A 23,826-nucleotide genomic window follows, 5' to 3' on the forward strand; every position below is an offset into this window, starting at 1 on the left:
TCATTAGTTAGGTAATATGGAAGAAGATGCCTGTGGTTGTTTATAAACCACCAATAAGCCCTTGCATGGGTTTAATGAAGGGTGACACAGAATGATGGAATTCCTTCTTCCTTTGAGTCATGTGTGGAAATTCCCCTTTGAATTCACTGAGTGAAATAATTATATTTAATAATAATTGTCTCCAGCATTTATTCATGAAGATTTGAACACCTGTTAGTCAACTAAGCTGAACTGTGTTATCAGCCAATAGCATTTCTGTTCAGCAAGAGAACAGCTTACAGGTTCATATGTAATCATGCATTCTAAGACCTAAATTTGACTTTTTGCATCTGCCCTTCTCCCACCTTTCTACTCTGTTAGTGGCAGAGGCAGAGTATATTGTGATACGAAACACATTTGGTTTTGAAAGACAGCTGAAAACCATATCATATATAAGTTGGTTTCCTTCATTAGAAAGCAGCATAAAGTTCATATTTCAACAGCGATTTTAATTCACAATCACTAAGTAATGAAAAGGTAATTCATTAGTGAAAGTAATCGCTTCTTTCAGATAGCAACATTCTTTACACACATATGTATGCCTACATTGCCTCCTAAGAATTTAGAACTGACATCTGTTAAGTTCCAAACTGAGGGCAAACAGCTGAGGTGCTTATTTAAAATACCAAAGCTTGGCCTGGCCACCCAGTTCTCCAGGTGTCTCTCAGTCCCCACCTGCTACTGGGCATGGATCACAGCATAACCCTACCTTCTACCCTGAACTTTCTAGATCAGGGGCACCAGCCTTCCCTCAGATGTTATTCCCTATATAATCCAGAATTTTGGTCACCCACACCCTTTTTGTATCTTTGGCCTCTTGGCTGTTGTACCTGGTTCCCCTATCACCTTTCTACCTCCCTGTCTCCCCATATGGTCCAACTCAGTCTGGTCATATCCACTCTGGACTCTCCCAGATGTCTCTGCCCTATGCTTTCCTATATATCTGAAATAAACCTTCTCTTCCACCATAGCTAAGAATAGTAATGCCCTTTACTTTTCTTTTATTTCTTTTTTTCATTCATGTTCAAAATAGTAACTTATTATTGAAATAGTGGAATCTATTTGCATGCAGTCTCAAACTATTATACATCCATTCAGGGATATGGTGAAGAATATATTTCTGTACCTCTGTATACATAATCTTACATGCAAATAATAAAAGCATAATAATTGCTTTATTTCTAATGTATGTTAACAAATATATCATGGATATCATATATGAACTCCCATCCAAAGCATGTGGTTCTTATTACAAATTACCTGCATTGTATGGAGGAGTTATATATTCAAATATGTAAGATAAAGCCTTTGGATACAAAGGGGTTTTGTGTTTTTCAATAGACACTATAAAAATACATGAAAACCTAGTATGGGACAAAGGAAAAACTGAGGTTATAGTAACTAAAAAGACACAAGTTTACTGCTGTTTGAGTTGAGACAGCAAAGGTGAGTTCTGCATATAAACTATTCAGCAGCAGGGAATGTGTACAGAGGCAGAAATGCTCCAAATCCACAGTGGGAAGCACAAACATCTCAAATGTAGCTTTCTATCCCATCACCCAAGTCCCTTGGGCGTCCCAGTGACATTCCTCTGAAAGTCTGTCTCCAGTAACTTAGTCTCACTGTGACAGATGTATTTATAGAAGAGAGATGAGGTATCAAATGTCCAAGCATTCTGTATTGTGAACATGCTACAAGCTGAGACTTATGCTTGGTGACTTAAGTGGACATATGGATGTGGTTTCCAAGAGATTCCATGTTAGACACTGCAAATTCATGAAATTGCCCAAATGTATTTGACACACAAATAGATGCTTCAACTAATGGATGTATAGCCTGATCCTAATGGTTTTGCTCATCAATCACTGTTTTGCTTGATAACAATGGTGAGAATGCTGATGGTTTTATAGTAGCTGAGGGTGTCTTTGAATAGCAAGTAGAAAATGTATGAGGAAAACTAGCTAAGAGGATATGCAGTGATAAACTTAGCATGGAGTGTGTGTGAAAAATTTAGGAAAGTCCTAAGGAGAACTAAACTGTTAGAGTTGTCACAGCCTATCCAGTATTGAGAAGAATACACCCAGGTGTACAATCTGAGTTACATCACATGGGAAGAAACACACAGACTTGTATAAAGCCATTATTCATTTACTGAATGAGAAAGGGGTAATAATAGCCTAAAAAGATTCTGTTATTTTAGGAAGTGAAAAATATGATAGAAAGTATTTTTAAAAATTAGAATGTTTCACCCCTAACCGGTTCCCTAATAAGCAATGCAACTTGAAGGGGGGAATCCTATTAAAACTTAGGTTTTATGCTGCCACTTGTCTCCCATCGCTGCCTCTGTAGCTATATAGATCTAACTATCTGATCTCATTCTTATTACATCCCCACACCTCACCTTGCAATATTTTCCATTCCCCCTCCTTCCTCTCCCAGTATCCTTAGGCTATTGGTAAGCTCAATTGTGAATGTTATATGGGCATACATGTATGTGTGTGTGTGTGTGTGTGTGTGCTTATGCATATGCATGAACACATGTACTCATGCTTACACTTGTTTTGATACTGGGGAAAAACCCAGGTCCTTGTGTATGCTACATAAGTGCTCTAACTCAGTCACTTCACCCCCTCCCATTTTTTGGCTTGGTTATTGTTTCATCTTGTTTAGTTTTGTTTGATTTTTGTCTTATGACAGAGTCTCACTCTGTAGACCAGGCTGTCCTATAACTAACCCACTTTGAAACTCAGGCTAGCCTCAGACTTGTGGCAATACCCCTGTCTCCACATTCCAAGAAATCAGATTACAAGAGTGAGCTGCCAAACCAATAGAGGCATATTTTTTTCTTATTTTATTACATATTTATTTTTGCTGTGTATTGGTTTGTGTTTTTTGTTTTGTTTTTTTTTTTTTAGGAATTGGGTTCCCTCTGTAACCATGACTACCTGGTTACAGAGGGAATGCAATTCTTTGGCTTCCTCTACAGTACTAAGATTACAGATCTATGACAGCAAGCCTCACTGCCTATGTTGAACTGCATGTCAGACACCACTCGATTTAGTGAGTCTTCAGTAACTTGTGTTCCCTGTTTTAATTTTAATTATTTTTTATATTCCAAAGACCATGTTAAATCTTTCTGTCTGAAATAGTGCAAAAATGTATTGTGTCTTGTCTCCCTTTGACTTCTTTTCCCCCTCAGAATACCATGGGCTCTAATTGAGTCCAAGATTTTGATCTAGTTTGTGGTCACTGATGACAAACTAGTTATGATGCTGCTATCCAGTGTATTGAGTATTTCTATTATCTTTATGAATAGAAATAATGACATGATTGTATGGGAACTTAAGGGGCAATATGGTCCCTAAGAACTTCTTGGTTTTACTTAAATCACAACTCTCATAACATAATAGCTTCAGTAAGATAACTCGAAGAATGGGACAAAGACGCCTGATTCTGCCCCTGATACCAGATTTCTAGGGCTGAATCCCAAGTAATGACATTATTGTCATGAATTTGAGACTGTAGAGCTAACTGACTGGATCTATACATGGACTTATGCTATGTGAGAGTAATGCCAGACTTCCTTAATCCTAACCCAGGGGAAGGGGAAGTATCACTATCTGCAACTAAATATCTGGGCATGATGACATGAGGAAATCAGTGCTGCAAAGGGAACATGGCAGTGTTGTAATAGAAACAAATGAATTTAACATGTGATGATCTGTTGACAAATATGAAGGGCTCACGGAACGCATGGGGAATGATTTTTCTCATGAGCATTTATATTATTATTATTATTATTATTATTATTGTTGTTGTTGTTGTTGTTGTTGTTTGAGACAGGGTTTCTCTGTATAGCCATGGCTGTCCTTGACCTCTGTCTGTAGAGCAGGCTTGCCTTGAACTCAGACATCTGCCTGCTTCTACCTCACATGTGCTGAGATTAAAGGCATGTACCACCATCCCCTGAGAAATTTCAATGCCAGAAAAATAGTGACAAGGGGTGTTAATAAAAGCAGACAAATAAAGTGCCAAAAGCAATGTTTGAGTATTCCTGTTACACAAAAGAACTTGAGAGTCAGAAACAGGAAGACCATGAAATTATGATCTTTTCCCACTTCTACCCCCAAGTTACAGAATGAAACTGTCTCAAGAAATCAGAGGTTGGGTTATAAGTCTGTGGCAGAGGACTTGCCTTGCATGTACAAGGCCTTGGTTTCAATTTCCAGGATCCGAGAGAAACAATCAAGCAAAACAAAACAAAAGCAGATTAGAAGCAAACAGCATTGATGCTTGCTGACCAGCTCACATGTGAGAGGTCTATATTCTGGAGTGCTTTCTTCCCTTAACTGGAACTCAGTCTTGGAAGTAGAAAGCCTTGGCTCCAGAAAAAATGCTTGACCATTCATCCAGGACAACTTGGCTTTGCAAACTACAGCCTTTCCATGCAAGACTAAGAATCATTCTTGTTTTCCTTTCCTATCCTGAGAATTTAATGTTTCATCATTTCCCCCCAAGGATCCCTTGCATGTCATTGCAGGTATGAACATGAATATTAGTTTTCCGATTAGAGTATACTTTCAAGAACATTGGATGAACTCTCTTCACAAGGAGGTAACAGGCACAAACTTGTCATTACCTGCATGAAAACTCAAAAAAGGAATGAACTAATTAAAGAAGGAACTTGTTTTGAATACATAAAACTCCCAGTCTTCTGCATTTTTAAGAGCTGTGTGAATGTACTTATATCTTTCATAGGCTGGGATTCTTGTCATCAGGCACAGATTTCTGTAATGGGGTGTGACATGTTAATAAGGTCCAACATGTGGTATTCATCCTGGAAATCATAATTTGCCTATCTGCATATAGAGGGACAGAAGGAAGCCCATACTGCTCAGGACTGAATGTTAAACAAAGGTTGGGCATCTTAGAAATGATCCATATGCACCATTTTCTAGTATAAAGTTCAAGAGTCAGTGCTGGGAAGATGGCCTCGTGTTCAGCTCTTTCAGACACTTGAGTTCAGTTCCCAGCAACAATGTCATGTGGGTCCCAAAATTCTCTATCTCCAATTCCAGATGATCTGACACCTCCAGCCACTGCAGGCATAACCCCTAGCCACACACATAATTAAAAATAAGCAAATGAATAAATCTAAAGAAAACACGAATATCTGTGAAATGTAAATAAAACCAGGGTACTTTCCATTCATGATTTCTGACTCCTCTTCTAGACTAAATAATGGACTACAATTGTTCTTCAATTTTAATTTGTTGTTGTTGTTCAGGGGATGTCATCCAAATGGAAATATCATTGCCTTCTCTTTAAATCTTATATCTCACTTCAACCATTACATTCGTGGACAATTTGAACATGTAGCAAAGAGGGAACTGTAGCCTCATTTCTAACATCTGTGAGCTAGATATCCTCTATACTGGACAACAAACATGCCTTTCTGACTTTTGTCATCATGTCACTTGGTATTGGTTTTTAAGACAGTGAGTTTTTTCACCTGCACTCCTTCTCTGTTTCCTTCTCTCCTTCCCTTCCCTTCCGTCTCCTCTCCTCTCCTCTCCTCTCCTCTCCTCTCCTCTTCTCTCCTCTCTCCTCTCCTCTCCTCTCCTCTCCTCTCCTCTCCTCTCCTCTCCTCTCCTCTCCTCTCCTCACTGGCCCATGACCCCATATTCATCTCTTATTTTGTTATTTTAATTCACTTTTTTTTTTATACAGGGGATCATGAACTTCGTGACATCACATATGATAAATACCTAGTCCCAGTCATTTTTTTTCTCCTTGGTGTCAAGGCAAAATGTGCATATTATTTCTTCTTAAAGGTGTCATAGTATTACACAATCTTCCCTACTTCCCTTTTTTAACATTTACTGATTAGAGTAGCTTATAAATTATTTTTGTCTTCTCTGTGGGCTTGGGAGCAGGGATGTTGTACCATCCATGGATAAATAAGTTGGCTAGGCAATGGATCATCTAACTTTTGTAGATCCCAGTATGCTACAGTCTGTTTGCAGCATATAGAAAACAGTCAACTGAATCTCTTATCTCAAAGATCACAGTTTTAAATGAGAAAGAAACATAAATAGAATGGCACATTAAACAAACAAGCCAGGCATGATGACACATTTCTGTGTTCTTAGCAGTTCAGAACCTGGGGTACTATGAGGCACACCTGAGCTAATAATGGGTTCCAGGTCACCCTGGGCTACACAGACCTTTTCTCAAAAATAAAGGACACAAAATAATCTGAGGCCATTGAATGTGTGGCCAAGTAATTAGTCTCAGGGGGCACTACCTTGCCTATTGTCTCTTCAGAAGTTCCTCTTGAAGAGACATAAATTTACCAACAATATTGTATTGAAATGAGATTCAAAAAGCATTTCAAGGAGAAGAAACACAAATGTTTTTCCAGTGAGATGACTGGAATTAGATGGTTGGGCAACAAAGAAAGCAAAAAAGATCATCAACATCTGGGCAACCTTGAGAAATGGGGTGAAAATGGAGAGACAGTTAGGAGTAAATCAGGGTCATGAGCCTAAGGCTGCTGTAATAATGTATTCTGAGTGCAAGGAGAAGCAATCAGAAGCTGCAAGCACAGGAATATAGCATGATGTGTACATCTGAAAGGTCATTCTGGCTACTGACAGTACAGTGGACTTGACACAGGTCAGAACTGTGAGTTAAATTGCTAACTAGCTGCAGCAGCTCTCAAGTAAACAATGACAATGACTCAGATGTGATGTGTAAGTGTAAATGGTGAGAAGTTAATGGACAGTGGTTCATGGATGTGCTACATAGTCAGAAAAATTTAACTGAGTGACCAAATGCCTCCCAGATTTTCTTCTTATTAGCTATGTGTGTTTTGGCTACTTATTAATCTCTTTATAAATAATTTAATGTCACAATTACATATGGATTAGAATCAATGTGAGTTATGAAAACAACAATTCTCATAAGACCATCTACTAGCCATTAGATGTTTAACCATACTAATTCCTTTCTCAATGTCTTCTTATTTTCCCAACATAATTCATTTTATAAATCACTATCAAATCAAACTCCTTAAACTAGAAACATTTATTAAGTTAGCACAGAGCTCAAATTTTTGCAATAACTCCTCACTGGCTACTGGAATATCAGTAATATCCTAGTGATATCAGGTTCTATTTCTTTTGTCTGGCTCAAAAGGAATAAACTATTCTCTCCAGCTTATTTCGTTCCTCTTCATTTGGAATGTCCTTTACCTGGTTCTTCCATACCAAATTCCTGATCGCTTGAGGCTGCTCTTCCTATTTGCAAGATTCTATTGCGGGTAAATAACCTTGGTCCCTGGTATGCTCTGATCACCAGGACATGAGCCCATCCTCATTGGCTTTTATATCTCCTATTGTTTTTTTCTTTTTTCTTTTCTCTCTCTCTCTCTCTCTCTCTCTCTCTCTCTCTCTCTCTCTCTCTCTCTTTTGGTTTTTTGAGACATGGTTTCTCTGTGGCTTTGGAGGCTGTACTGGAACTAGCTCTTATAGACCAGGCTGGTCTCGAACTCACAGAGATCCACCTGCCTCTGCCTCCCAAGTGTTGGGATTAAAGGCATGAGCCACCGCTGCCCAGTGATATACCCCATCGTTAAAAGTATATGGTGATTCAGTGTCTATGATTACAATTTTAAATGAATGGAATTCAAAGTAGCTATAAGACACCAGCAAGCAGAACAAGGTCTTGAATAAAATATTTGCCTAACAAAATTTATCTGTATTTTGATGTGCCATATCTAAATTTTACTAAGAATTTTCAGAGTAGACTTATTGAAACACTTTGTCCCAAAAGGAAGAATTTGTTCTCAATCTCCTGTTTTCCTTAAGTAATATTACTAGATAGATAGACAAATAGATAGAAAGAGAGATAGTTAGGACAGACAGAGATAGATAAACAGAATGTCTGATTCTATCATAATTTGTTTACTGTGGTTATCTTGTGAGTGAATAAATACAGCCAAATTTATGAGCATGATAAATTACTTCTTAATAATCTTTCTTTGAAATAGCTGTCTTTGGGGGCAATATATTAAAATGGCAAAACCTGGATGATTAGTGTTTGTATTTGCATCTCTGAAAATTAAAGTTCATTATTTGCTCAGGAAGTTATAGACCATAGGGGTGGTAATGCCTCCTTTCATATTTTTCTCAGAGTCATTGAAAAGAGAGTTTATTCTCAGGCCACTGTCTAGAGAACTATTTTAGGTCCATCAGTTTGAGATATGAGTGTCTTGCTATGACACAGTACTATCTTTTCTGCCTCTGAGTTGGCCTTTTCTTTTACCTCCTATTCAAAGCCTGCCGATCTCCCCTTCATGATTTATACTGCATCTTCCTTTAGTTTTTCACTGGTACCATGTTTTTTTTTAATCTCAGTCTTTAATTAGCTTTTCTCCCCAGGCTACGTTCTGAAAATCTACCTAGGAGATAGATTTTTTTTTATCAGAATGAGAGAGAGAGCTTCTTCCCTAAAATGAGGTTGCCTGGGCTTGATTCTTATGTCTTTATCTTTTGTCTGGATATTCCCATGTTGACAACTCCTGGGTCACTTACTTTTAAGCAACTTTCATAGATTCTGCTCCTTGTTAATGTTTAGCTGTGTTTTACGTTATTAGATGGAGTATTGTTCTTTCAAGATCTGTGAAGAACTGTGTTGGGATTTTGATTGGGATTGCATTAGAATTATAGATTGCTTTTGGCAAGATTGCCATTTTTACTATGTTGATTCTCCCTATCCAAGAGCATGAGAGATCTTTCCATTTGCTGGTATCTTCTTTAATTTCTTCCTTTAAAGACTCAAAGTTCTTGCTGTACAGGTCTTTACCCTCTATGACAGTTGCTGAGGTTGGCTACATTGCATTTTTAATATTCAGAAACAGATGAAGTATTGCCAGAGTTTTTGTTCAGGCTTTTATTATTTCCAGAGGCTGGCAATTGATGTCTAGGTCCATCTCATTGCTATCATGATTGCCCTTTTTTTTTTTTTTAATCAGAGGATGGCAATGGGCATCTAAGTCCATCTCATTTGTGTCTTGTTCACCCTCTTTTACCCAGGAAGAATTTCCTGATCATTGATTTTTGTAAGGTAAGCCAAACCTTTGCAAGGCTGATTAGCTTCTCAAAGTACTGATAGCCTATGGTACATGTTATATTTATATATTCATGAACATACAGACACAACAATAACAACAATTGTAAAAGTAGAGACCATGGATTTGAATTAGAATAGAGGGGGAATACTTTGGAGGAGTTGAAGGGAAAAAAGAGGAGTATGATGAGATTATATTATACTTTTAAATACGTACATACATATTAATATATTTTAGAAGAATATTATTTATCAGGCCCATACTGTGTATCCTGCTTCTTCTTCTTGGTGAATCCTCAAATATGAGCCATTGTACAAATACCAAAGTCTAATTCACTTACTCATGAATTATATTTTTTACCTTGCTAAGAAACTTACTTCTTTACACCACAGTCAATTATATCTTAAACTCATCCATCAGCAACAATGCATGGCTTATCATTCCCATTGGAATTTTAGGACCTCTCCTCAATACATTCATTATTTTATGTATTAGCATAATGTGAACAAACTTTGACTATTTTACTTATGTTTAAGATATAATTTGATTTGTGTATATAAAATGTATTATTTATGATAGAGGCTTGTCTAGAATTTTATCTCATTATGAGTATGGAACTTCATATTCTTGCAAGACATATAACAGTAGTTTGAAAGCACAAAGGTTTTAGGTATGCATAAACTAAGCACCATGTCTCATAAGACAAGGGGTAACATGCATTCATCATTTTACTGTCTGAAACCTTACCTAGTCCAAGTGTAAATGAGCATATATATGTACATATAAATTAATTTAATCTCCATAGTAACTCACTTGGATATTTACCGACACACAGAGAGATATGGGCACTAAAGTGTAGAGGTTACTTAGAACCAGAGTAATTGAGGAGAAAAGCTAAAACTGAAAACCCAACAGCTTGGCCACAAAATCTGAAAGTTGCAATCACTAAAAAACAATGGTAATTACATTTTCCTCATTGTGGATAAAAATGAAGAGATACTATCCAAGCTTTCTTTATGTGTGACTCATGTACTTCTATAACTAAATGGTCTTTCCATCCTTACTCTCATACATGGCCAGTCTTGTCTCTATAGAGCATGGAAGGAAGCTTGCCTTATTTTTACAGCCTACTGCGTTCTGTATCTTGGACAGAGGATGATGGATATAGGTCATAGAAATGGAAGCAAAGAACTTGCAGTGGTGATGGATCTGTGTTACTGTCATCTTCTTGTTAAAAACCATGTCTTGAGAGCTAGTGGTACAGTTTACCTCATTGCAAGTACTTAGTTAAAACTAGAAAAAATAAATATGCAGCTTGAGAACATTTCAAATGATCCAACATTTGAATCATCAGCTTTTTTTTTTTTTTTTTTTTTTTTTTTTGCTTTTTTGAGACAGGGTTTCTCTGTGGCTTTGGAGCCCTATCCTGGAACTAGCTCTTGTAGAACAGGTTGGTCTTGAACTCACAGAGATTCATTTGCCTCTGCCTCCCTCGTGCTGGGATTAAAGGCGTGCGCCACCTCCACCCGGCATGAATCATCAGCTCTTAATGTTGTGTCACAGACTGTGTTTTCCCTAGAAAGCGTTAGCATGAAGTGTCCATAGATTTCAACCATTGCAAAATGCCTTCATTTATTAAAATCCAAGAGTCTACAGGATATGATATAATCTTTCTAGAGTTAAACTGAAGAATGGGCATACTGTATACAAGCCTGGGGTCACAGGACTATAAACACTTGTGAGGAAGAAGTAGGAAAATTATCTTTTGGATGCAAGCTTGGACTTCAGCGGAAGTGAGGGTTGGATGTATAACTCTATTATTAAGGGATTTGAATTTGTTGATAAATTCTATGGATATCATACTAACACGAGGAGCTAGTTGGAATTCTTGTATGCAAATGTGGATAATGTATGGTGCCACCTAATCTGTGAAACATCTGCAAGCTGATAATATGTATCTTAATTAACATAACTCTTCTGAACAGAAATATGTCAACAATTCCAATCAGAGGCTTCAGAACACTGATTACTTAAATATACAACTAGCTTCATAAATTTAAGTTTCAAATTCAACGTTAAAGGTTTTGATTTCTAAAATACAGCATACAAGGATCTTATGTATGTGGAAGTGTATGTATGTGTCTGATTACTGGGTATTTTCACAGACAGAGAAAGTGGAAAAAACTATGACATTTAAAAGAATTCATATAGCCTCCAATGACACTTATAAGGCTGCTTCTGAAATAAATAGATTACAACAAGCTCTGAATTTATTCATATTTAAACTATCTTCCTTTTCTTCTAGAAGCTCTGAAATATAGGAACTAGTGTCAGAGAAGTTTTATTTGTGAATTTGAGTTGGGATTTACATAATTTACTCCCTCTATTTATTTTGAATTTAATCATTTCCGAAACCATTAAAAGGAGTATACACACACACACACACACACACACACACACACACACACACACACACACACACACACAGGCTGTGATTAAGGAATACAATTACCCATGCTGACTTTGAAAACTAGAGGGACTTGTATTATTTCCCAGTAAGTGGTTTCACACCATGGTCTGAACTCCCCACACACTCACTTCCTGATGGTAACTGAGGATTTACTGGAAAGCGTTGGTAATGCTCCAAGTTGTATGGATACCACTTACATTAGATTGCTTCTATGCTTCATCTAATTTTGAGGACTCTTTTGCTCAGCTTGGAATCATTCAGTTTCCATTTTCCTGTGGCTATATGTATTCATTAATTCCCTTACTGGCCACAGAGAGAGTGTTAGTAAGCAGAGGGAACAGTCAGGCTTCCAAGGGTACATAGGAAGCAAGTGGGACTCTGTGTTGTAATTTCCAAATTCCAAACCTTAGTCTCTTTCCTCTTAGTTGTCATCTTTGCTGTCTATCTGCCCCCACTTTGCCTTCTTGTGCTCTTCATTTAGTGATTCTACTGAGGAAATAATTTTGGCACTTTGCTATACTGAAGCATGAAAACATTTGGGACAGCTGGAAGTTCAATGAAAATGAGAACCAATATGCCAGTTCCTTACAATAATGACAGTGAGTCATTCTTTTTGTTGTTGCTATTGCTTTCTTGTATTTCATTCAAAATGGATTAGAAAATTAAATCTCATTTCTTGTAATTCTTTTCCTTCAGAAATGTAGAAATAATAGAAAGACAACAGGCTAAATATATATGATGGCATTAAATGATGCTGGAAAGATCAGTGTTGTAGAAGAGCTTACGGCAAGCATCAGTCCAACCGCCTGTCATGAGTGGACCTTAGCTTGCATTGCACTTTTGAGCATTTTACTAGTGTTTTCCTTAATATCATAAATTATAAAACTAAAGCAAGTAGTGAACTGTTAAATCTTCTTGGCCTAGCAACTACAACTTATCAATATAGTAGAGAAAACATAAAACATGGTAAATAACACTAATGTGATACTATTAACTAGAATAGGGTGTCTGGTGCTCTGCCTATTCCTTTGAGGCAAGTTGTGCCTGTGAACCTGGGCTTGTATTTGTGCAGATAGACTAGAAGCCAGCAAGTTTCCATGGCCCTCCTTCCCCAGTCTCTCCTTGAGCTGTATTATAGGTATTTGCAGGATCCAGCCATGGATTCTAGGGTCTGAAATCTTCTCTCCATGGTTATCTAACAAGCATTGTTAACTACTGAGGTTTCTCTCTAGCCTTCCATTGCATTTATGGGGAAAAAGTTGCATAAATTTTTTTATTTCATTTTATTTATTTATTTATTTATTTATTTATTTATTTATTGGTTTTTTGACAGGTTTCTCTGTGTAGCTTTGGAGCCTATCCTGGCACTCACTCTGGTGACCAGGCTGGCCTCGAACTCACAGAGATCCGCCTGCTCTGCCTCCCGAGTGCTGGGACTAAAGGCGTGTGCCACCAATGCCCGGCTAAGTTGCATAGATTTAACAGTAATATTTTGTACCAAATAAAAATGCTTTCATGAGTGGACCATGTTGCTTATATTGCAAAATCCTATACCAATGTAAATGCTTTATAAATTTTGTACATGTTTTGTCTGACTTTGACTTTAAAGTCCTGTTTTGTGATGGACAATATATACTGATTTTATTTCTAAAGAGTACTTTAATTTTGTCCATTTTTCATTTTTTTTTAATTTAAAAAATTTTTGAAATCAAAATATAATCCCACAATTTTACCACTCTCTTTTCCTTCTACCAGCCCCTCTCTGGTAACTCTTCTTTGCTGTCCCTCAAAGACATGGCTTTCTTTTAACTGTTGTTACAGAAACCCTGACTATCCACCCAGCAATGCCCCCATACCTCTGCATAAATTTTAATATTCCTAAATATAAAAATACAACCTGATCAACCTATATAATGCTACTTGTGCATATATTATGTATATATGCATATATACATACATGATCTGCATATATACACATGAAATTTTAGGGCTGATCACTTGGTATTAGATAACCAATAGGTGTGTTCGTCCCTAGAGAAGGCTATTTCTCCTTTTCTCAGCATTCATTTTTTGCATAGTTCTTCACCTAGCAGTGGACACTTGTGTGGTACCCCCTTCCATGAGACAAGGAATTTAAATTGGAAATTTTTAGTTGAGAAATATGAATCTAGAACAATTAAAAAGTAATTCCTTTTTAATAAGAAACAATGGGAAAAGGCATACATTTGGCTAAATTCTAGGGTACCTTTATCATTATAAATGCCTTGTTGAGGACATGCAGTACTTAACCCTTTCCAACTAAGTTAGTTATGGAAGCTGACAAGTGAGTTTATCTCCTGAATATAATTTGAAGAACCAAACCACATGCCATAGGTGAGTCCATTTTTAGACAAGCAGCACAAAAGGCTGAAGTTCATTTTGAAAGCTCCCATTAGTTTCTGAAGAAAGACTAAGAGCTAGGGGAGTAAAGTCTGCTGGGTTACTTTGCATGCATCTCATAGAACCAAGCAATAATAGTGTCTGAAAGGCCAATGTAATTCAAATATTAATATTTCTCTGAACCAATGATTTGTTTTTCTGTGTGGAAAAGAATGCACATCATGAATTTCATTTTAGGTCAGAGGCAGTGCAGCTTGTGTTATAACTGAAAAGAGAAATACTAAAGAGAAAACAGAAAAGATGGTGCTGAAAAATCAACAAATTCAGCAGCCGTTGTGAGTCAACTTACCCCGATGTGCTTTTCATGAGATGGAGAAGGATGGATGGGAAAAGAAAAGCACACAAATGTTAATGGATACATTTCAATCCAAAGAAAACCATGGAGTAAAACAATAGCATCATTTCTGATGTGAGAAATCTCATGTGAGAACAACGTGGTGCCTTAGAAACCATTTCAGTAGTGGTAGTACTGTTTTTTTTTCCACCATGATACACAAACTATGTCCAAAAGTTTAGTTAGGTTGAAGGCACATCTGACAGTTGACCAATAAGTCTGTATTTAGTATGAGCCACTCTGAAACATGCAGGACCAGATTTTCTTAGCCTCTAGTACATCCCAGGAAGAAAGCAAAGAACATCTTTACTTGGGGCCACATCCATGTCTGTTATGTTATAGATAGGGAAAATACCTTGCTGGACAGCCTACAGCCTTTTGAGGTCACTGTTAAACCTCAAGAAATACTACAAAGCAGGAAGGCACAACTTAAGTGGAGAATGCATTTATTGGAGGGTCAGAATAAATGGGTTCCAACTTTCATACATGTTTTGACAAAATTGTTAATGGGTGCTTTATTCAACATTATCTAGTACAAGAAAAAGAGTATGAAGTTCATTCCAGATACCAAATTTTTATTCTAACATGTGCCCCTGTAATAAGAACTGAAGGATGTGTAAAACAACTTAAGTTCTTGTTGTATTTTCATATATATATATATATATATATATATATATATATATATGCTACAATGCCTTAAATCTGTGCCTACTATATGGATTTTAATGAGAAACTTGGTTGCTTGAACAGCTATTTATAAACATTGCTTATAAAAAATATAAAGTGAGTGATTTAGCAATTTCTGGGTCATCACAAGCCCATACTCATTCAAATTTAGCTTTGAACTCAACCACTTACTCCCTGAATGTAGTAGAGGCATTTAGAAAATATGGAAGTTAAATAATCCAAAAAAAGCCATGAGAATAATATTTTAAAATATCTATACAAACAATAGAACAATTCTTAGCAAATGAAACCATTACTACAACTCATAAACTATATTCAATATAACAAAATATGAAGCAGAAATTATTGATTCAGAAATTAAGCAAAGTAAAGCATTTCCTTTTATACTGCAAAACTACCATAAAGAAAAGCTTGATGTGTAGTGAACACTCTGCACATGCCTCCTCCAATAACATTCATTCAGAGAAACCAGTGGGGACTTTGAGAAAATGCATATTCTTTGACCTCAGCTCCAGAACAGCTGCAGAAAGCTCCTTAAGTTTTCTTATACACCAAAACAGAAATGCCTAAAAGTTGGCAAATACAACTACCTAAATAGGTTAAGTCATATTTTTTTCAAATCATGAAAAAGAAATAAGGTATGACATAAAAGACAGTTTTATACATTGTAACTGGACTTCTTACCAATAAACCTGTGTAGTGTATCATGAACTTTGAAAAAAGACATAAGGCAATTTCTAACCCTTTGAGGAAAAATGCCCAGTGCACCTGGGAAGAAGTGTGACCATGAGCAAAGGAATCTCCGTTACCCTGACTGTGACTGATTTATCACTTGCCAATGACACAGGTTGATTTAATTTGTACACAGTGAAATGCTAATAGTCCTCAACTCTTTATTCTTTCTTTGTCATGCTTTTAAAAATTAGGGATTGTTCAGGAATATAGAAACATTTGAAATATAAAACAACATATTAAAATAAGCATGAAACAAATTTTGAAGTGGAGTTCATAGCTCTAAAATTTTTGATTTACCAAAACAATTGTTTGACTTTTCATCAATATCATGAATTTTCTTCTCTTTCATATTTAAGGAATTCTTAATTGATATTCTTACTTCAGAATATCAGGTGTTTAAGCTCAGAAACGTATTATATAAAGCATAGAAATGTATAGAAAAATGAAAAATGACTCAGATTGTGTGATAATAGGATAAGTAGGATAAAAAATATGTATGAGTAGAGAAGTTCCTTTCTATATAAGGTGTTTATTATTTCTTTAAGAACTCATTTCACCCTTTCCTACTTTCTTACACTTACTTGTTACATTAATTTGTAAACATTATTATGATTTTAATGTCTATTCTAATTTGTCAGCATTATGATGATAGGAATAGAAATTTTATTAAGAATAGGCTTTTTCAGTTAAGGATCATGGAATTTAACAGTCAAATATGAAAAGCCAAACCTAATTATTGTTGCTACATTTATATATAGATATGTGTATGTATGTGTGTGAATTTCTAAATATGTGAATACAACCTTCTCAGTCTGTGTAATGGCTCAGTATAAACACTTCATTCTCACTTGTATGTATATGTTTTCAGTGATGACTATTTATTATTGGATGAACAAATTGCTGTGGTCTTTCCTGAGGAAGACTATTTCTTATTAGAGGTTCTTATAAGTTGCCTGTAGTCCTTTGTCCAAGTGAGTTTTTCTTAACTACTTTAATATGTTTATTGTATTATTCTTGTTCAGAGAATGTATTGGTAGTTAATGTTGATGTGACTTCATAGATGTAGCTTCTTTCTTTCTAGGGACTTCATGTGTGGAAAAAAGCAGTTTCTAAGTCACAGACTCCATGTGATACAGAGGTAATACATGCAAAATAAATAGAACAATGCCTAGTTGTGCTCATTTTCACTGTTCACTGTAGTTACTGGTTAGCTTATGCACATAAAACAGATATGCTCATGATTAAAATTGAAAGTATGAGGGATAAGGTGAAGCAGAAGGAATATACACAAAGCAATAGAATAAGTCATAACCAATAAACTGATGATAAATATCTAAAAACCATGAAGTACAAGATGATAAGCAGAGAACAATGAGACTAGTGAGATAGGTAGAAACCTGGATGATGATATATAGGATACTTGAAGACATTTGAAAATTATCTTGATTCTAAGGAATGACTGAGGAATTTTAAGTAGCTCAGAGATATGATTTAGATAAATTTCTTTATCTGAAACACAAAGAAAGGATTATAGGAAGGCAATCTGGAACAAGAGAAACATATAGTATGAGAACCTCAAGGGAAGGAAGCAAATAAGCTTGCCTAAAAGATCAAAAGGAATGTAAACAGCAAGACTTACAATCATATAATCAGAGTGAAAACTCTGCACAGAGAAGAATATGAACAAGGCAGAAGCCCAGAACTTGGGTTTTGTAAACTGACTAGAAATTAATATCTGTTTCTACTTTATCCAAAGATTTCCTCTTCATCCAAACCCAGCTTCTAATCATGAATGCAGATATTCTGGAAATGTATTTTAAACACAGAATATGCAAATAAGTTGGATAAAAAAGAATCCAAATGTTCTTCTGAGTGTAATTCATCGGAATTGACTCAGAATTTTAGAGGATGGCAACATAAAGAACATATAGTTCAATCTCTCAATGATAAGTTAATTCACCTATTAAAATCCTGCCAAGTACACATGATTGATTAGTCAGGGTTGAATACAATCAAGGGTCCACACTCACTCCCAGGTGGTCAGTACTTTCTTCTCCAGTCTGTGATGACCAGTGACTGTCTAAGAGTTGGCTCAACATCATCAACTTAATAATCTCTGCTTTTGGCTCCAGTTCATGTCAAAGGAGCAGAATATGGCATATTTGATTTGTATGGCCCTTGATAGAACCTGGGTTCCCATTCTACAATTCAACATATCCCCAATTCTTTTTACTGGGATTTGAAAACATGCCTCAATGTTGTTTCCCAGAACTTTGCACAAGGTCCTTTTACAATTTGGCTAATGTATAGAATTTTGATCCTTTACTACCTGTGTTGAGTGTAAAATTCTTTATCGGGTATTGTTCACTTGCTTAATTTACAAAAATCATTCTCCTATCCTTGAGGAGCTGCAAATATATATGCACATACACACATTTACAATAGCACTGCAGTTGATAGCAGAATTATGCTGAAATTTATAAATGTTGGATACAACTATACAGATCATTAAAGGACTTTGTCAAAAATCTTAGGTGTACATTCTCTTACAAAGTTTGACAAAAAAAAATCTGTTCTTATTTTAGTCACTCATAACAGTGCCTTGCACTCGCTTTATATTCCATCAGTATTCATCAAGTCATTTGTTCATCTCCTTTTGTCAATAGGTCATTGGTTTTAATCTTGAAGAATAAGTTTAAAACAAGAGCAATTGATGGGTTTCAGGCTGGGCTGTTTTCATTATTCTCTTCAAAGACTTGTGACTTAGATAAATGGTCATGGAACCAGAAGAGCTTAAGTGCATTCATTTGTTCCAATGTCTGTCTCTTCAAGATATTTTTCTTATAAAATGGAAATGGTAATATTCTACACAACAGTCATTTAGATATCAAAACACTAAATGAATAATAAAAAACATGTTACTATTTGCCAAACTTATCTTGTACTTATTTCATTTAGGATTTATTTAAATTAATAAGATTTTAGTCAAATTAATTATAGAATTTATTTAGAAAATAAGGCAATTCTACCATAAATTTGGAGTTTAATTTTCTAGTTATTCCTTGTTAGATTACCTTTTCTAGGTCAAGATAATTTTTGAAAGCAAAAATTATGTAGATAATATGAGACATCAGTTGTGCTTACCCTATGATATATTGTTACTTGCTGTTGGCTCAAAATAGCTCTTTATCCTTTCTTATTCTTTTTCCTTCTTCAAATAGATCAGATCAGATCAGATATGTCTAACCAAAAAACAGTACGACTAGTTTTCTTAGCTTTAGTGTTCATGAAAGAACACTGCATTATTTTCCACTGTTAGTCTTTGGATCATGCTATTTAAGTTCAGGAAAGGCTTTTCATTGTCCTTGGCTGGAGCACAAGATGTCTGAAATGATAGCTTGGTCTCAGGACAGCCACAAAACCACATTCTGAACTCTGAGTAGGAAACTGGGACATGTTTTCCCAGAGACATATTGGGTTTATGTTCCTAAAAGTATATAGTAGATGATGTGAGTTAGTTGACCACCAGCAGGCCCTTAGTGACTGCATAACCACTGTATAGCAATACATTGACTGAAGTGTAAATCCTTGCTCTGCATAATTTAATTGGATTTCAAGCCTCAAACGGAGTGAAAAAGAATGGATGTGCTTAGGAAAGCACACTTCAGAAATATGATCTCCTATCGTCATGTGGGAATACCTTGGCTCTGACATCTCAGAGACCTATGAGAGGCTCAGTTTCTAAACAGGTGCTCCCCACTTTATGCTTTATGTAACTAAAGTGCATGTCTACAGTGTACCTGGAAAATGGACTTGTGTGAACAGAGTTCAGATGTTTACCTTCCATGTACACAGCACCAATTAGAAAGTAAAACATGTTGATATCTTTGAACATATATAAGCTAAAATTGGCACATAGTCACTTGATAAATATTTATTGAATGAAAAAAATGTTACTGAATTTTGTGTTACCTTAGAGTATGAATAATTTAAATGGCATTTACTTTGCTTGGAGATATGCTCACTCTGAACCTCTAAAATGCCAAGGATTAAAAGTGCAGCATATCAAAACATAATAAAAATTATGTGTGGAAGCAGAGCCTCAGGACTGTGATGAGAATAAATTAGCCAAATCTATAGAGCTTCGCTCTGAGCTCTTTGAAGTTCTAATATAAACATTATTTGGTGATGATTAAGTTTGATTGCCATACTCCAAGGATAAAGCTACTTTTCTGGAGAGGATGCTGTTTAGAGATGAACTGCAGCATTACTTTCATTTTAATGATGTTGAAAAATTGATCCAAATACAAAATCAATGTTCATTTAGTGGTGTTATCCACTCAGGAGGATGTAGAAATCTAAACTATGCAATAATAACATATTGTTGATGTTATAACTGAAGAACAAAATGATATATTATTTGATGTGTCAAACCTCATGTATTTTTTTAATCAATTACGCATCAAGGTATAGGAGATAGTGTGTGTGTGTGTGCGTGCACACACACACACGTGTTTCACTAAAAAAATGGTACAATGTTTAGAAGTCTGGGGAAAATATAACCACAAAGACTAAGCTATAATTTCAATGATTAATGTTTCTGGAGATAAATATCCAGTGAGTGACTTTTCTGTTGGTTTTCAAAAATGTCCTGTGTATTTATCGTTGTCTTTGACATTAGATAGGTTTGATTATTCAGGCAGACATCTTTAGCCTTAGTCCTGTCAATAATAAGCTTCTTGGGATGAAAGAAGACACTACAAATGTAAACCCCTTGGATTAATACATTTTAAATAGTCTAGTCTGACAACTCTACAGAATAAAAATATAAAGAATAAAAGTGAAATATACATGAAATATATAATGGGTGGGAATATATGTCATTACTAGAGTATCTTTCCAGCACACACATTGTCCTTTGGTGTTACAATATATAAATAAATGGACATATATTAAAAGCATCCCAGAACCTCAAAGATTAAGTCCAATCAAAAGGTCTTAAAAATACCAAAGCATGACAAAAATCAGAAAATGAATTCTGCGTACTATATGCAAAGAATGGCCATCAATTAACATTAAATATGGCTGGAATAAGAGTATTTAGTTAAAAAATATTGAGGAAATATTTTAAAGCAATAATTCTGAACATTTGGCAATTAATAGTTTTTAAGTGCAAAGTATATTTTCAAATCTCCAATACCTCAGGAAATTAGGTACTTACCCTATTATTACATTTCTAAGGATGGACAGACGAAAACTTAATAGTTAAATATTCTGGGAGAGTATAGATAGTAAAAAATAGTAGTATAAATATAATTAACACTTTTTCTCCAAAATACTTTTGCAGGCAAGAATGTTAATAGCTCATTTTCATTTGTCAATAGTTATTTTCTTTGGCATATCATATTATCATATGATAAAATTGTGAATTTTACCTATAAGACATAGGACTTATTCCTGAGACTTAGAAGACTGTGCCTAACAGGTCTTTAACTGGTATGCACACTTGTCAGAAAGGCAAGCCCCATTTTAACAGCCGTAGGTTGACATCTGATCTCAAATTTTCTGAATTTTCTGTTTATTGTCAGACAGATTTTGAATTTAGGGAAGGACTACAGTTTCTATTCATTACACCTGGGATGGTTAAACTTAAAAGCCAACTTGATGGAACCTACAATCAACTTGATGACAAACCTCTGGGTATGCATTGGAGAGATATTCCAGAGTATGTTAACTAGACTAGAACAACCAACCCTATATGTGGGTGGTGCTTTTCCAAGGGCCAACTTTTTCTTGTGAATAAAAAGAATGAAATAAGTTGAGCATCAATACTGATCACTTTCTACTTCCTAACTGTAGATTCGATGGGGCCAGCTTCCTCCTGCTCCTACCAATACGAATTCCCTACCATTAAGGACTATATCCCCAGAAACTGTGAACCAAAATATTTTTCCTTTTTTAAATGACTACTGTTGAGTATTTTGTTACAGCTAAGAGAAAAATAACTAAGACGGGACCCTGTACTTCCAAAATCTAGACTTTTCTAAAATTTGGATAAGTTGAAACTTATTTAGAAAATTAGTTGTTTTGCTGTTGTTTTGTTTTTTCTAACTTAGTGAGCATTTGTGTTTGATCTGTGTGGTTAACATTACATTTTAAACTCTCCGAAGCAAATAGGTTAAGGTCTTAAATAAATGGCTGGATAGCTGAGAAAAAAGTAACCAGTGCTTAATGATCAGGATGACAGACCAAAATGAAGGGGTAAAAATCTTATTTCTGTCTGCTCTCAATGCCAGTTTTAGAAGAGATCTTCATTTCAGAAAAATGCACCTATAATCCAGTGAAACAAGACAGACTATGAGGGGTAAGATCTAAGCATCATGACAAATGCAAAGTGAGTTTACATGACAAACATCACACCATTACATGAAGACTAATTACTGAGAATAAATAGCTCAAACCTTAAAGACCAGGAGACTGAAGGCAGGAAGCTAATGAAAAACAGCAAATTTGATTGAAGGACTACCAAGACTATACATGTGAAATATATGAATAATTGAGTTTCTGCTTTAGAACAAGTCACTAATGTGTAATGAGAATAGATAATTGGAAACAGTGCAATGTGAAGGAAATTGATACACAATGAAACATCCTTTATGTTAATGCTGCAAGACTGGAATAAGTGTTTCCAGCAAGTACTGAGTTAATGTAAGCACTTCTTCACACCAAATCTCTCTGCACTGGCTAAATATAATGCTACTGGGGTGTTGTGATGGAGTAGTCATTACAAAAAGAATATTTTTGCATATTTTAATGAATTCTGTCCATTTGGAAGACTTATTTTAAAATTTCATCTTCCTTTTCAATTTGTAGAAAACTAACTAGAATATAAACAAAGCAAAGAATCCCACCTCATAGAAGAATGTTCACCACAGATAGGCATGAAATTAAAGACTGCATCCCTTCTTATTATTATGCAATTGAAGATACTGGAAACAGTTTATGGAAAATACTAATATTTTAAATTCGTGGTAACTAAATAAGAATCATTTCATGATGGACATTAAATCATATTCAAGATATAGCACTCTCAAAAACTTTCTACATGGCGTTTCTATTGATCTGGATAGTTTCAGCAAATTGCCAACTAATAAATAATTATGCTAATGAACTCTTCTGCAATGTATATGTTTACATTTCCTGTTATTGGTAAAAGCCTGGAATGCAAGAAGAAAGAGAAAATGTGAAGTACCTTGACAAGCCTGTGTTTTCTAATAATAAAAATATACAGATAACAAATTGATAGCTAGAAAAAAGACTGTTCTTTAGTAGGAGACAGCAGAGATACAAAAACCACTAAAATAGCATAATAAAAACTTAGAGAGCAAAGACGGAGCAACTCAAAGGACACTTGGTAATAAGGTGAAATTATTATGCTTTTAAAGACTGTGCTTTAAGGATGATGATTTCTTGTCACTGAAATGTTACTACACTGCTAAAAATATGTTATTCATGGAATCCCTTTCTAACAGCTGTTGAATCTCAAACCTTTCCAATTTTACAAGTCATTTCAATGTTCCATATTACAAGTGAATGGAAAGATACACTATCAGTTTCCTGGCAGATGCAAAGCAATCTGTTCCCTCCTATATTAAGCTTATATTCAGTCAGAGAAATATTTTTTCCTTTTAAATCCTCCTTTATGAAGACTAGACACATAATTGTCATGAGAGGACATAAAATTTCATTCTTGTTTTGTCACACCAATTAGAACTTCATTTAACTTCAATAGTGCACTGTATATCTGTCAGTACTGCATCTAAGTATGCTGTATATAACTCAGTTTTGAAATCAGTGCTTTGGTCACTAGTTTAAATTATGTAGCTTATTGTGTGGGAGTTTTATACTCATTTGAAAATTTAGTATATTATCACCATGAAACATGAGCAGTGAGTTGCTTGAGATAATACCAGGAAAATGTTTAAGTGG

The 23,826-nt window shown here is 35.3% G+C and overlaps 1 protein-coding gene across 9 annotated transcripts in view; it reads right to left on the reverse strand.

Annotated features, from left to right (window-relative positions):
* The window catches only part of LOC100752430 (liprin-alpha-2), a 438,469-nt gene that overhangs the window by 33,188 nt on the left and 381,455 nt on the right, over nt 1-23,826 (reverse strand). For 7 of the 9 annotated variants that reach the window (XM_035450810.1, XM_035450808.1, XM_035450809.1 and 4 more), the window contains one exon: nt 14,371-14,379. The exons of the other annotated variants lie outside the window; for them this stretch is intronic. In XM_035450810.1, coding sequence (XP_035306701.1) covers nt 14,371-14,379 — 9 coding nt within the window. The remainder of the gene's footprint in view (nt 1-14,370; nt 14,380-23,826) is intronic. 9 annotated transcript variants of the gene reach the window in all.

This window comes from Cricetulus griseus (genome assembly GCF_003668045.3).
Source record: "Cricetulus griseus strain 17A/GY chromosome 1 unlocalized genomic scaffold, alternate assembly CriGri-PICRH-1.0 chr1_0, whole genome shotgun sequence".
Taxonomy (NCBI): domain Eukaryota; kingdom Metazoa; phylum Chordata; class Mammalia; order Rodentia; family Cricetidae; genus Cricetulus; species Cricetulus griseus.